At 34.8% G+C, this 15964-nt stretch overlaps 1 protein-coding gene across 1 annotated transcript in view; it reads right to left on the bottom strand.

Annotated features, from left to right (window-relative positions):
- USP14 (ubiquitin specific peptidase 14) overlaps positions 1-15964 on the bottom strand; it is a 36962-nt gene that overhangs the window by 12995 nt on the left and 8003 nt on the right. The window contains exons 4-10 of the mRNA XM_065932497.1: positions 8815-8919; positions 7782-7885; positions 3638-3696; positions 2943-3073; positions 1582-1662; positions 1125-1210; positions 368-482 (exon numbers count right to left, since the gene is read on the bottom strand). Coding sequence (XP_065788569.1) covers positions 368-482; positions 1125-1210; positions 1582-1662; positions 2943-3073; positions 3638-3696; positions 7782-7885; positions 8815-8919 — 681 coding nt within the window. The remainder of the gene's footprint in view (positions 1-367; positions 483-1124; positions 1211-1581; positions 1663-2942; positions 3074-3637; positions 3697-7781; positions 7886-8814; positions 8920-15964) is intronic.

The following is a 15964-nucleotide window of genomic DNA, read 5'->3' as shown; positions in this document are numbered from 1 at the left end:
TCCTCCAGGCACATCACCACCTTCCTGCGCTTAGAACACCAGGCAGCACTTCAGCAGCATGCCAGAAGGCCGCTATCCACAGCAAGACCGCCGACAAAAGCACAAAAATTCAGGAAAGTGGCACTGAAATCACTGCAAGAAGCATACTAGTTTCCACTCAAACAAGAAGGCAGAGGATCACCTGTGGGGACCTCAGGTGAGACGGTGTGAGTCAGACATCTCAGAATTTTTGCCACCTTGCGTATGTCTACAGGTGACCATGAAGAACGAGTATTGATGTTGGGGTTACAAACCAAAGTGAGCAAGTAGGTATATTTGTAAATAAAAGAATCCACAAACCATGTGGATAAACTGTAACTGTCCTTACCAACTTAAGTCCTGTAAAAAGATACTTGACTTCTTGATTGATGAAACAGCTAAGCTGAAGCTGACTCTCCTTTCCTTTAGTGACTTCTTCTTCCTCAGATTCTGTACATTTCATGCTGTGCAAAGTAAGTTAAGGAATATGCCAACAGCCATTCAATTTGCTATATAATCTCTAACAAAATAAGTTATCCCAATGCTTTTTAAAATAACATCATTCAATGGCATTTAAAACATTCCAGTCTCCCAGCAGAGATTCATTTCAATACTTAAAAATGCTCATTCACTTACTAACAATATGGATTAATGAAATGTGTGTAAAAGGATAAACTCTCAGCAAATAGTCTTAAAATGGTCTTAATAACTCAAAGATAAATCTACCCATGATCTAGAAAATGCTGCTCTCCTAAATTCATGTTTTATTAATTGCTTCCATTTCATGTATATAGTTTTGCTGATTTATCCCATTTCATACAATTAAAAATTAATTCTCTATGAGGTGAATTAATGAGCCATTCTGTTAAAGATATTCTTAGGAAAAAATAATGAATGTCCTTAAAGAGTCCATTTATCTAAACTTCAAGATCACTCCAATGGGTATTTTTTTTCAAATTCCTAATTTCCATATTTTTTAACCATAAAAACCTCTAAAGAATTTTCCTTCATATCCCATCCACCACTCCAGTCAACAATACTATTTATACCAATTCATATTCAGTAAGTTATGATTAGTCTATATGAATCTCGGCTCATAAGGATACGTTGTCTCAAATTCGACTCCAAAGAACTGATCAATTAAACTTTTCTTTTTAGAAGGTGTCACTGCTGATGCAGATGAAGAATCTGTCTGCAAAAATTTAGATGAAATAAAAATTCCAATTTTACTTCACATGGATATTAATGTACATCACCTCCCACACAATCCAGTTTAGTAATGCATATTTAAGTTTTTTTTTTAATGTAATCCCTGTCTGCAAAACCTTTCTACTGATCAAAAAATATTACCAAGAAACTACAGATGATCAGTAAGCTCAATGGATTAAATTTAGTAAATAATACACTGAATTCAAGTGTCAAATGCAAGCTGTCAAATTCCAACTACAGATTCAGTATCTCAAGTATTCAAGGACACATCTATCTATTAAGATTATTTCAAGACTTTTAGGGTAGGATGGGATGGAAAATCAAAGCCTATATTCACAGATATATTTCAATTACCTCTTTAACAGTATCATCTTCTATAGCTTCCAATTTCTGCTGTAATACTCGCATCATTTGTACCCAACACTCATTAGCATCCTGTAATTTAAAAAGTGACACAGTAAGTAATCCTGGTGGATACAGTGTTTGATTTACAAAATACTTTTTTTTTGTTTGTTTGTTTTAATATTTATTTATTTATTTTTCCAGTGGGTTTTGTCATACATTGATATGAATCAGCCATAGAGTTACACGTATTCCCCATCCCTGGTTTTAATATTTAATAAACCCTTCTTCCTTATATCACTTTTCCTTAAGTTTTTTCTTCCTTTCTTGAGCCTTTTGTTGTCTCCATGAAGCATAATGAAATGAAAATTTGGAGATCATGTGTTCTTGCCTATGCTTTTTATGTGTGTGTATGTTAGTTGCTCAGTTGTGTCCAACTCTTTGAGACCCCACGGACTATAGCCCACCAGGCTCCTCTGTCCATGGAATTCTCCAGGCAAGAATACTAGAGTGGGTTGCCATTTCCTTCTCCACAAAATACTTTTAAAATAATTAGTTTCCTTAGGGAAGGGGAAGAAAGTTGTTTTGTTTTAAATATTAAGCCAAATTAAATATTTTATGGCCTTCAAAACAATGAAGCGTTACAGAATAGTTTGTTCATTCAAGAGATGTTTAGTGAACTCATTATGCTAAATACCATCCTAGATACAAGGACTACATAGCAGTCAACAGAGTAGAAAAAAGTCCTAGTGGGGAACATAAATAAACAAAATAGAACAAATTCAAGTAAAGAGGGCTAGAAGAAAAAAAAAGCAATATGGGAGTAGGAAGTGATTAAGGGAAGAGGAGTGTGCTATTCAGTAGGACTGTCAAGGAAAGCCTCTCTGATGCCTTGACATTTGAGCCATGAGACCTGAAGTGAGCCATGAGGTAAGGAGGCAAGGCACATCCCTATCTGACGGCCAAGGGAAAAACAGCGAAGGCTCTATAGAAAGAGGGTACATGGAGAGTTCTTTTTTTAAATAGCAAGGAAGCCAGTGTATCTGGAGAGAACTGCAAGGGGAACAGTGGTACATGACGAGCTCAGAGAGGCAGGCAGGCAGTAGACTGTTTAGGACCGAAACAGAAACAGGGGAACCAACATAACCTTACATTCTTTAAAGGACTCTGAGTGTTGTGTAGAGAAGCACCACAGATGGTAGAAGCAAGATGGTCAGTTAACGGACTACTGCACCTCTCCAGGCAAGAGATAACGATGGCGTTAACTAGAGGGGACTGGCATCTGTATTTCCAAATAGAGCTTAGTAAGTAAGTGTAGGACACCTAAGTTTTACACATACAAAATGAAAACCACAGAACCTTGCCCTGATTACCTGCTGAAGATACTGTCCTTGTTCACCCTTCTCTGCAAACTGTGGAAAAGCCATGTGCAAAAACTGCAGTAGAATAATCGGTGGAATACTAGAAGAAGTTTTATCCATGGAATCAAACAAATCTCTAAGGGCTTAAAAACAAAGCAAATACCTGCTTAGTAAAATAATGACATATTTAATACAAGCTACTGTAAATTCTCAATTAATACAAATAAAGAACTGCTTATTAATTATTTTTAAGAACATCTATTCCTTTTGCAATTGCTGGATCCCTAATAAGAAAAAATTTTGTTTTTAAATCTTAAAGAACTCATCAGAAGACTTCATAATGCAATAACTAGCTATAAACAACTTCTGGGTGGTGCTCTAAGTCTCTCTATCCTTGATAGCCTTTGCCTTCATAACAAAGCAGTGTATATTCATTCAATACAGAGAACACACAACTTCTGCCCAGGAATCAAACAGGTGTAACTGCTACAAATGAGCCGTTTTCAGGACATCAGGTAACCACTCCCAAAGCTCCTCCCTTTCAGTCTATACTTAGTTGTCTTGTACTGAACTCCTGAATACTGAAATCTGGAATGTATTTAAATCCTTAAACATACTTCCTGAACACTTTTAAAACTAACTTGCCTTCTTTGATTTCAAAGGCAAGTAGTCAGTAAATGCTTTTGGTAGAATATATAGATACTGACCTGCAGTAATATACTGTGCCGACGCCATTTCTCCTGAAGCTCTCAAGGCGCCTGCATACCTATGAGCAGTAGGACAGAATTAGATTCTGAAACTCAGACGGGAAGAAACAAGTTCAAAAGACTCATTATGACACTGACACCCTCAACGGTAAGTTTCCCTGAGCTGTGCCCACCATTTTTACTTCTCTTCCAGTCTTGGTTCCTTTAAGAATTATATGGTCCAAAAGGACTGCTAAGAAAAAGCAGAATTTAGGTAAATGAAGCCTACTTTACATTCTTTCCCCTGTCTTAACTTATCTATAATATTTTCTACAAACTGTGCATTAAAAAAAGTACATTGTCCATTATTACAAAGAAAACAAAATATAATTTCAGAAATGAAGAAAAAAGCTTTAGATCAAATACATTCAATGGAAATCAATAAGCCTATATTCAGCACTAACTTCTTATAAACACAAAATAAATTTCAAGTCATTTTCCTCACTTATAAAATGAGGTGTGTGTGTGTGTGTACCCACGCGCACGTGCTGACTCTGTGACCTCACAGACTGTAGTCTGTCAGGCTCCTCTATTCGAGGAGTTTCTGATTTCTAAATTCATTTTTATGAATCTCAGTTAATTTTATAGCAGTACAAATGACTGGTCACCCAAGGAAATATTCAAACCACCATATCTACTTAAACAAATATTTTATGACAAAGGATCAGAAATTATGATTCAAATAATATTAAACACCAGGCAATGGGGAAGAGCTGAGTAGCTGACCAGGAAAAGGTACAATACAATACCAACCTGGGATGATAACAATGTTCCATTAATTTGACTGTAAAATGAGTCACAGAGAATTTGGATTTAACAAAACTGCTCACATCCAACACTTAAGACGCATACCTTTCACTAGATATAAATTATAGTTCAATTAAAACAAAAACTATGTGCTTATATAAAGTGAATGAAAGAGGTCACAGAAAATGTTCAGTTATATTCAATTGAAGAGTCTTGTTTTTTTTCATTTGTTTGTTTAGATCTTTTGGAAACTCCTACAACTAAAATATCCTTAATTGTTTAATATACAATAACCCATGAAAGTGAAAGTGTTAGTTACTCCGTCGTGTCCAACTCTTTGCAACCCCATGAACTGTAGCCCACCAGGCTCCTCTTTCCATGGGATTCAATTCTCCAGGCAAGAATACTGGAGCAGGTTGCCATTTCCTTCTCCAGAGGATCTTCCCAACCCAGCGATCAAACCCACACCTCCTGCATTAGCAGGCAGATTCTTTTACCGCTGAGCCACCAGGGAAGGCCCCTAAATTAGATATGTTCATTAAAAAAATAAAAATCGTAACAGTTTTCCTGTCAGACACTTTAGCACTTGTAAAGGGCACTTCTGAAGTTGAAATGAAGTACTCATAAAGCAGGTGCATCCCGTAACATCACTGAACCATGTCATCACATGATGGGTGCTGTTATGAATTTACATCTAGCTACAGGGTAACAGGGGCTTCCCTGGAAGCTCATCTGGTAAAGGATCTGCCTGCCAATGTAGGAGACGTAAGAGACGCAGGTTCAATCCCTGGGTCAGGAAGATCCCCTAGAGAAGGAAATGTCAATGTGCTCCAGTATTCTTGCCTGGAAAATTCCATGAACAGAGGAACCTGGTGGGCTACAGTCCATAAGGTCGCAAAGAGTCAAACACAACTGAGCATGCATACACAAGCATACACACAGCCATACACAGGATGTAACTATTCGACATTTATGACAAAAGGTACATTAATGAATTATCAATCTTTTTTTTAATAACTAGAAACAGAAAGATCATAGGTAATTTAATACCATCTCCCCAAAACTCTCAATATTATGACAACAAAACATATAATTCCTAATTAAGGTAAGACTATCCAATCAGCCAAACAACATTCATAATGAACTTTATAAAGAAAAACTGTTAGAGAAGAGGAAGAATGGACATGAGTACTGAGAGGTTTAACAGATAAAAATACTGAGTGTTTACAGACAAAAGAACCAATAGAGTACTTTTCCCAATCTTTGTCAAGTCAATAAATAAAAAATGATATAGACAATCTGAAAGTATTAAACTTAATGCTTATTATACTTTATTACCTACAAAAAGAGGATGTCTTGACTATATTTCTATCATCTGTGAAATATTCACTACCAATCAATCATAGATCAACTCTAACGTTCATCTATAGAAAAAAGAATAATTATTTGGTAGTATATGCATACAATGGTGTAGTCTACAGCATGAACAAAAATGAACACACACACAAAACATGGAAAAGTCAAACATAATGAGCCAGACTCAAATGAATATAATATATAATATGTATGTTTCTGTTCATAAGGAGTTCAAAAAAAGCAAAATTACTCTATGAGGTCAAGTGAGTTACAACAAAGAAGGGTGGGGTCCATGGACTAGAAGGGATTGGTGAGGGGATTTTCAGAGTGTTAACAGGATTCTGTTGATCTAGGACTGTGTTGTTACAAGGATGTGTTCATTCTGAGATAATTCATTTGTACATGTTTCTATATAATTCAATTATTAAAAACAAACTTGGGTTTTGCACAGTCAAGAAAACCATAAACAAAATGAAAAGAATGGGAGAAAATATTTGCAAATGACGCAATCAACAAGAGATCAATTTCCAAAATATACAAATAGCTCATTGAACTTAATAGCAAAAAAAAGCCAACTCAATCCAAACATGGGCAGAAGACCTATACAGACATTTCTACAAAAACATATAGATGACACATGAAAAGATGCTCAACTTTTCTAATTATTAGAGATATGCAGATCAAAACTACAATAAGGTACCACCTTACAACAGTCTGACTGGCCATCATTAAAAAGTCTACATATAACAAAGGAAATGGTGTAGAGAAAAGGGAACCCTCCTCATTGCTGATAAGAATGTAAGCAGGTGCAGCCACTGTGGAAAACTTTATGAAGGCTCCTTAGAAAACTGAAAATAGAGCTACCGTATGATTCAGCAGTCCCACTCCTGAGCATGTATCTGGACAAAACTATGTTCAAAAAGATACATGCACCCCAATGTTTATAGCAGCAGTATTCACAACGGCCTAAAGCTTTTAGAAACTTGTTTAATAAATCTCAATATTGTTTAAAAAGACAAATACAAAAAAAAAAAAAAAAAAAAAGACAAATACAGAGGTAAAGAAACTGGGAGCTCTCTAGCACTGCTGGAGAGGATGTAAAATGGTATTTTGGAAAACATTTTGGCAGTTTCTCAAATGCTTAACAGAGTTACCATATGAGCAAGCAAACTACTCACAACCAAGAGAAATGAAAACTCATCTGCACAAAAACTTGTGCTTGAATGCTCACTGCAGCATTATTTATACTAGCGAAAATGTGGAAACAACCTAAATGTCCATCAACTGATGACTGGATAACCAAAACATAGTACAATCAAACAGTGGAATATTATTCAGTCATTAAAAGCAATGAAGTACTGACACATGCTGTATGTGCTTAGTCCTTCAGTCGTGTCCAACTCTTTGCAACCCCACAGACTACAGCTGGCCAGGCTCTTCTGTCCATGGGGTTCTCCAGGCAAGAACACTGCAGTGGGCTGCCATGCCCTCCTCCAGGGGACCTTCCCAACCTGGGATCAAACCCAGGTCTCCTGCACTGCAGGCAGTCTTTACCATCTGAGTCACCGGGGTAGACCTTACATGCTACAATATGGATAAACCTAGAAAACAGTATGCTAAGTAAAAGAAGCCAGTCATGAAAAGACCATATAGTGTATGACCCCATTAATATGGAATGTCCAGAATCAGCAAGTCTGTAGGACAAAAAGTATACTAATGGTTGCCTAGAGCTGGAGGTGGGAAAGGTCTAAGAAGCGAGTATGAGGGTTTTTTCTGGGCAGGGCGTACTCTGAAATTACATTGTGGGATACTTGCATACTCTTGTGAATATAATAAAGACCATCTACTTCAACACATCAACAAGGTGAATTCTTGATGGATGAATTATACCACAATTAAGCTGCTAAATAAACATACATCAAAGTGCAAAAGACTACTACTCATCCAAATGTGAACCTTCTTTACCCAAAAAAGACATAAAACAATCTCTCTTCTGTCTTACCTTTTAAGGGCATCTTTGAGTTCAGGCACAGAACGAATACACTGAACTGTAGCATTCATGTAACAAGTATTACCAAGGTTTGTCAATCCACATGGTAATTCCATCTGATAAGGAAAAGGAGTAAATCAATTTTATAAAATGACACTGCATATATAAATCACTAAACACTTTGAAGCAAATATAATTTACCAACTCATACCAATTTATATTCCACCCCAATGTTTTATTTTCTTTTTTTTTCTTTTTTTTTTCCAATGTTTTATTTTCCTAACAAAAAAATTTTTACTTGCATCATGCTGACAATCATTTTGTGTTTTAATTCCCTTCTTGAAAATAAAAAAAGAGTTTTATCAGTCCTGCCTCCTCTCTAGGTCTATCCCTAGAAGAGGGTAACAAAATATATATAGAAATACTTCAAGGAGACGTCCCATGTGGTCCAGTGGCTAAGACTCAGCACACCCAATGCAGGACGCCCAGGTTCAATTCCTGGTCAGGGACCTAGATCCCACATGCCCCAACAAAGACCGGGCACAGCCAAAATAAACAAACAAATTAAAAAAAAAAAAAAAAACACTTCCAAAAAACAAATGGTACTACATAAATGCTGGGTAATAAAAACAATAATAATATTTGACAAGAATGTGTTGGCCAGTTTCTAAACTAACACTGCATTCTTAAATTAAGGATAAACTGTATGTATTTTCACCATGGAAGGTTTTGAGAATTTAAATATCCCAGTATTTAAACTATGTAACTTCTTTAAGCTTGTTTTCCCAAAAAATAACAGTAAACACTTTAACAGCACTGTCTGCCAGATGCATTTATTACAGATATTAATGACTTTGTAATGAATTGTTCGATTAGAAAAGGATCCCGTGAGCCAATTTCAAAAACAAAACTCTGGTTTACTGCTGATAACATGCATCCTGATGTCGATTAAATCTTCAAAATGTGCAGATGCTACTTTTTAAAAGTCATCTGATTAACTGTTCTTAAAAAGTAATAATCAGATATATAAAACGTTATGTCTTACAGCAGATGCTAACTGTTCTTCTGTCATGTCTTCTACAAAGACAGTTTTAGCTGAGGGTTCCTCAGGAAGAGCATCTGCTGACCCCATCATTAGTACAGTCATTCCCTGTTTAAAAAAAAAAATATTTCATGAAAACTCAAAAGCTGACCATGTTTATCTTCAAGGAAATAAGTCAGACACAGAAAAACACATATCACATGCTTCTGTGTGCCAGCAAAGGTAAATCTAGACAGATTAGTGGTTGCAAGCGCTGAAGATGGGAAAAGAGACTGTCTGGAAATGGGAACGCATTTCTTTCTGGGGTGATGACAATATTCCAAAATCAGACTGTGGTGAAGGTTACACAACTCTGTAAATACACTAAAAATCATGAAATGCTAGCGTGCTGCTTCAGGCCAAAGGGCACCTGCAGAATGCTGGAACGTCTATGTCTTGACTGTGAGAGTGGTAACATGACTGTGTAAAGTTAACCAAATCCACGAAAACTCTAAAGTAGGTGAATTTTACTCTCTATATACTATATTTTATTTTTACCTCAATAAAGCTAAGGACAAAAACACTGTCACAAAGAAAGCTGAGAATGTTTTCAATATTGGAAGGGAGAGACTTCTTCAAACAAACATTCATACTTAGTGGCATCATTTCTCTCACTAACACACTAAGCAGTGATAATATTCTTCCTATGAAAGTCTATTCTATAACTGTAACCATTATTTACAACTGAACAGAAAAATCTGTTGGAAATTATCAAGCCAAATATATAAATTAGTTCAAAATGTCTAATTTTATAATTCGACACATTATTATCCTATGGAAACACTGATTCAATACAGATGTAACATCCACACAACAGAACAAAGAAGACTGTCACCCTAAAACTCATAATCTTGAAATGTGAACATCATATGCAATATCTTAATTGGAAGACATAAACACCTGAGAAAAAGAGTGTAGAGAGGTTTAAAAAGAGGGGAGAAAAGTCAGAAAAATGTATTTTTTAAGAAAGGCCAATAAGATAAAAATATCTAGAGGAGGATTAAATTAGGAAATAAATAAGGTCAACAAACTCAAGCCTTATGAGTACCTATGACAATCATTCTATCACCTATTATTTTTACTTATACTTTTTATAAGATAATAGCAAAGGAGTACTAAGCAATCACTAAAGAATTCTTTTCCAAAGACAACTGTCTCAGGAAAACCAAACATTTGAAGAATATACTCGCAATAGTCAGCTAGAAAATACAATTGAAAAGAATGGATACCAAATTAAGAGTAAACATAATAAGAAATATATAATATTTTAATAAGAAAACTATAAAGCTTTACATAAGGATATTAAAAAACATCTAAATAAGCTGAAGGACACAACAAATTTCTGGACTGGAAAAATTACTATAAAGATGGGATTCCAAATTATCATATAAATTTAATTAAATCACTTCCTGAGACTTTACAAAATGATTCATTCATGCAATAAACTCATGCCCATGAAAACAGCTAAGAAATTTCTGAAAAAGAAAATTAAAACAATATCTTTAAAATTACTAACAGATTACATATGAAGAAATGTTGAAGATAATAATTTAGGAAAATATTCTAGTTCTTCACCTTATGACATGCCATGCCCAAAATGAATTACAAATTGAGGACTTAAATGTAAATAAAATAAAACAATTATAAAACATCCAAGTTAATTTTTTTTTAATTTTGCCATTTTGGAAGATTTTTCTAGAATTGACATAAAAGATGAAAGGGCTAATGACGCTAACTATATAAATCTTAACACTTCCCCATTACCACAATCAAAATTTTTACAAACTTAAAAAAAAAAAAACTCAAGTGTATATGGATACAATAGAAAAATGGACAAAGCAAAACACAAAAAAGGCCTAAAATTAATAAATAAAATAAGCTTCTACCTTAAGAAGCTACCACAAGTATATACTAAAATCAAAGGAAATAAAGCAAAGAGGGAAAAATCAATTAAAATAATAAATGAACAAGCAGAAGATGACTCTATGAGGAGTAGGAAAAATCAATGAAACTGAACAACTTCTCCCTGGGTGACAGAGACAATGAGCAAGAAATCACAATTTGCCAATATGGAGCAGGGTAGAAGCGGATGTTGAAATGACAGCACTGCAGAGTCTAGAATTAAAGGTTACTAAGAGTATAGTATCAATTCAACAACTGAAATAGACCAATTACCTAAAAAACACAAATTACCAAAACTGGTGTGAAAAAAATGTAACATTTGAAGAGTCCTACATTTATTAAAGACATTAAATTCTTAATTAAATGTATTGATTTTTAATTAATTAATTTAAATTAATTTAATTAATTTAATTAAATTATTAATTAATTAAATTGTTAATTAATTAAACTCTTAATTAAACATAAACAAAGCTTCAAGCCTAGAGAACATCACTGGAGAATTTTCTGCAACAGTTTCAGAATACAAACTCTTTCAGAAAAGAGGGGAGACAGGACTGCTTCTGACTCATTTTATAAGGCAAACATTACACTGACAGCAAGCCTCAGAAACAGTCCAAGAAAACTACAAACTGTAGTTTTCACACAAAGAAACACAAAAATAATTTGAACAAAATACTACCAGTAGAATCTGAATTATATTTAAAAGAAAATACATTAAGATTAGCTAACTATTCAAAAAAGGAAGCATAGTTCACTGCATTAAGAAATTAACGGATAAAATTAACATTTCAAAATATATGGAAAAAGTATATGACAAACTCAACTCATATTCATGATAACTTTCTACAAACTAGAAACAGAACTTTCCTTAACCTGATAAACATCTATAAAAAAAAACCTATAAATAATCTGTAAAAAAAAAAAAAAAGGAACCAAAAATCTACAATGGGTAAAACTCAGAGTAAAGAATATCACCAGTGATAAAGAGGAACAGTTCATTTTGATCAAAGGTCAACTCACAGAGCTGTAACAATCCTACACATGCACGCACCTAAAAACAGATACAACAAAACTGATTCAACTGAAGGGAGATACAATCAAATCCACAAGAGCTGGAGACTGACACATTTAATAAAAGACACAGATAAAACATCAGTTAGGATAGAAAGAACATGAAGACTATACACCAACTTGACCTAACCGGCATTTACAAAACATTTTACCCAACAATAGCAGCATACCTTTATTTTTTCAAAAGCACAGAAAACATTCAAATGAATGGAGTAAAACAAATTATCAATAAATTTCAAAGGATGGAAATAATACTGGATATGTTATGTGACCATGACAGAATCAAATTAGAAATAAATAACACAAACATATTAGAAAAAGCCCCATATAACTGGAAATGAAATACAGTTCTAAACAATCCATGGCTCAAAAAAGAAATCACAAGGTATACTAGAAAATATTTTAACTGTATAATAAAAACACAGCATATCACAACCGCTAGATTCAGCTACAAGTGCTTAAAGAAAAATTAGTAATAATAGTTTTAAATGTCTATAAGAAGAAAATAGGTATTTTTTTTAAAAATCAATAATCTAGGCATACACCTTAAAAAGCAAGAAAATGAAGTAACTTAAACTCCAAAGAGAAAAAAATAAGAGTAAATAGCAACAAAATAGAAAATGGGTAACATGTAAAATCAGCAGTCAAAAACCGAACAGACTTATGATCCTTACCAACACTGATCAAAATATTTTTATTAATAACAGGAATAAGAAGGAACATTGATAAATGATGATGATATAATAGGATAACTAACTATTTCAGATACGAGGGACAACTTTATGTCAATAAATTCAACATATTTAAAATAAGCAAATTCCTTGAAAGAAAACACAAAAACATAAAAAAAAAGAAATCAAAATAGTCTGGTGCCTACTACAGAAACAATATCAAATTCCCATGAAGAAAACCCAAATCCAGATGTAATTATTGGTAACTTATTTCAAATATTTACAGAAAATATACCAATCTCACACAAACTCATTCACAAAACAGAAAGGAAATACTTCCCCAACTCTTTTAAATGAGTGTCCACATAATTCTGATGACAAAGTGAGGATAATGCAAAACATTATGCCTCATCAACACATAAAAATATCTTTGGAAATATGAGAAAACTAAATCCAGCAATAAATAAGAGATAAACACATATGATTCAAGTGCGTCTGTCCCAGTATGCAGTTCTCAAAGTGTTGTCTATGAACCTCGGAGGTCTCTCAGCTTCTTTCACGGAGCCAGTGAAGTCAAAACTATTTCAATAATATCAAGATGCTATTTCCCTTTTTCAAATGTGGTGACAGTATGTGAACCGTGAACTTCCAGATGTTCAAGCTGGATTTAGAAAAGGCAGAGGAACCAGAGATCAAATTGCTAACATTTGTTGGATCACAGAAAAAGCAAGAGCGTTCCAGAAAAACATCTACTTCTGCTTTACTGATTACGCCAAAGCCTTGGCTATGTAGATCACAACAAACTGCGGAAAATTCTTCAAGAGATGGGAATGCCAGACCACCTGACCTGCCTCCTGAGAAATCTGTATGCAGGTCAAGAAGCAACAGTTAGAACTGGACATGGAACAACAGACTGGTAGCTGTGAAAGAAGTATGTCAAGGCTGTATATTGTCACCCTGCTTATTTAACTCATATGCAGAGGACATCATGTGAAATGCCGGACTAGATGAAGCACAAGCTGAGATCAAGATTGCCAGGAGAAATATCAATAACCTGAGATACGCAGATGATGTCACCCTTATGGCAGAAAGTGAAGAGGAACTAAAGAGCCTCTTGATGAAAGTGAAAAGAGGAGAGTGAAAAAGCTGGCTTAAAACTCAACATTCAAAAAATGAAGATCATAGCATCCAGTCCCATCACTTCATGGCAAATAGATGGGGAAACAATGCAAACAGTGACAGACTTTATTTTCTTGGGCTCCAAAATCACCGCAGAAGGTGACTGCAGCCATGAAATTAAAAGATGCTCGCTCCTTGGAAGAAAAGCTATGACCAACCTAGACAGCATATTAAAAAGCAGAAATGTTACTTTGCCAACAAAGGGCCGCCTAATCAAAGCTATAGTTTTCCAGTAGTCATGTATGGATGTGAGAGCTGAGTGCCAAAGAACCGACGCTTTTGAACTGTGGTGTTGGAGAAGGCTCTTGAGAGTCCCTTGGACTGCAAGGAGATCCAACTAGTCAATCCTAAAGGAAATCAGTCCTGAATACTCACTGGAAGGACTGATGATGAAGCTGAAACTCCAATCCTTTGGCCACCTGATGTGAAGAACTGACTCACTGGAAAAGACCCTGATGCTGGGAAAGACTGAAGGTGGAGAAGGGGACAACAAAGGATGAGATGGTTGGATAGCATCACCAACTCAATGGACAGGAGCCTGAGGAAGCTCTAGGAGTTGGTGATGGTCAGGAAGGCCTGGCGTGCTGCAGTCCATGGGGTCACAAAGAGTCGGACACAACTGAGTGACTGAACTGAACAAAGAACTGAGTTATCAAGCCATGAAAAGGCTTGGAAACATAAATGCATATGTTACTGAAGATGTCAATCTGAAAAGGCTACAGACTGTTTAATTCCAACTATACAACATTCTGAAAAAGGCAAAACTAGAGACAATAAAAATATCCATAGTTGTCAAGAGTAGAGAGATAAACATGTACAGCATAGAAAATTTTTAGGATGGTGAAACAACTTTCTATGACACTATAAATGGTGAATACACATCACTATACATTTGTCCAAACCCACAGAACATACAATACCATGAGTAAACCCTAACAAACCATGGACATTCGATGATAATGATGTATCAATGTAGGTTCATCAATTTAACCAATGTGCTACTCTGTGGGGGATGCTGATAATGGAGAAAGCTATTCACACATGAAGGTATAATAAAAATTACAAAGTACCAATTAAGTTAAAAAAAAACACACTTCTGTATACCAATTTATGATAGCTGTCTTGACAATAAGCTTGCATGAACATTTGTGTTGGAAACCTGACTACTTGCCTTTTTTGACAAAATACAATTTCTACTTAAAACAACTGACAAATTATGGGTTTTTAGACTTGAGTATTTAGTAACATTTCCTTAAAAATGAAGAAAGTGAGCTAGTAGTTTCAGGGCAAAGTACTGACAATATTTCTAGCTGCCAATGACAAAATTAGAACTTTCAAGTGAAAAGAATTTTCCATCTGTCACTATGCACCTGACAATTTTCTAAAATTAAAGACTTTTCTACTGAGGTTGGTAGTGATATTAACAAATGCAATTTTGAAGAATTATATAATGAAATGCATGAGCATTTCATGAAAGTACTTACTTGAAAGATCTAAATAACTCAGAAAAACAATTTTTCCAAATGACCAATATATGATGTTTCAGTCATTCATGAGTGTAAGATCCATTCTTCAGTGCAAAACATAGATTTTTAACGTACAAAAGGTCACTGATGTGGTTTCTACAACATTAAGTTCAGTTCAGTTGCTCAGTGTCCAACTCCTTGCAGCCCCATGGACTGCAACACGCCAGGCATCTCTGTCCATCACCAACTCCCGGAGTTTATCCAAACTCACATCCACTGAGTCGCCGATGCCATCCAACCATCTCATCCTCTGTCATCCCCTTCTCCTCCTGCCTTCAATCTTTCCCAGCATCACGGTCTTTTCCAATGAGTCATCTCCTTGCAGTCCAAGGGACTCTCAAAAGTCTTCTCCAACACCATAGTTCAAAAGCATCAAACCAACCAATAAACCAGCCACCACGTGTTGAGTTTTGGTGTACTATCAAAGAACATTCACAATTTTAACTGAAAAGACATCTCCCTTTTCCAAATATTTAACTGTTATGAGACCAGATTTCTCACATATACTTCAGCCAAAGTCATATATCACAACAAACTGAGAATGCAGAAACAAAACTAAAAATTCATTTATCTTCTATTAAGTTAGACTGTCAAGAGACCTGAAAAAATGTAGAACAAGACCATTCTTTCACTTTTCTTTGCTGTTCTGAAAAAAAACTTTTTAAATGAAATTAACAGGTTAATAGGTTTGTTACTGCTACTTTTAAATGAATAATATTTTTAATTTCTCAGCCTTAATTTTTTTAAACTTTTTATTTTGTATTG

Source organism: Muntiacus reevesi, chromosome 4 (assembly GCF_963930625.1).
Source record: "Muntiacus reevesi chromosome 4, mMunRee1.1, whole genome shotgun sequence".
NCBI lineage: Eukaryota > Metazoa > Chordata > Mammalia > Artiodactyla > Cervidae > Muntiacus > Muntiacus reevesi.
This window is presented reverse-complemented; position numbering and strand designations above follow the sequence as displayed.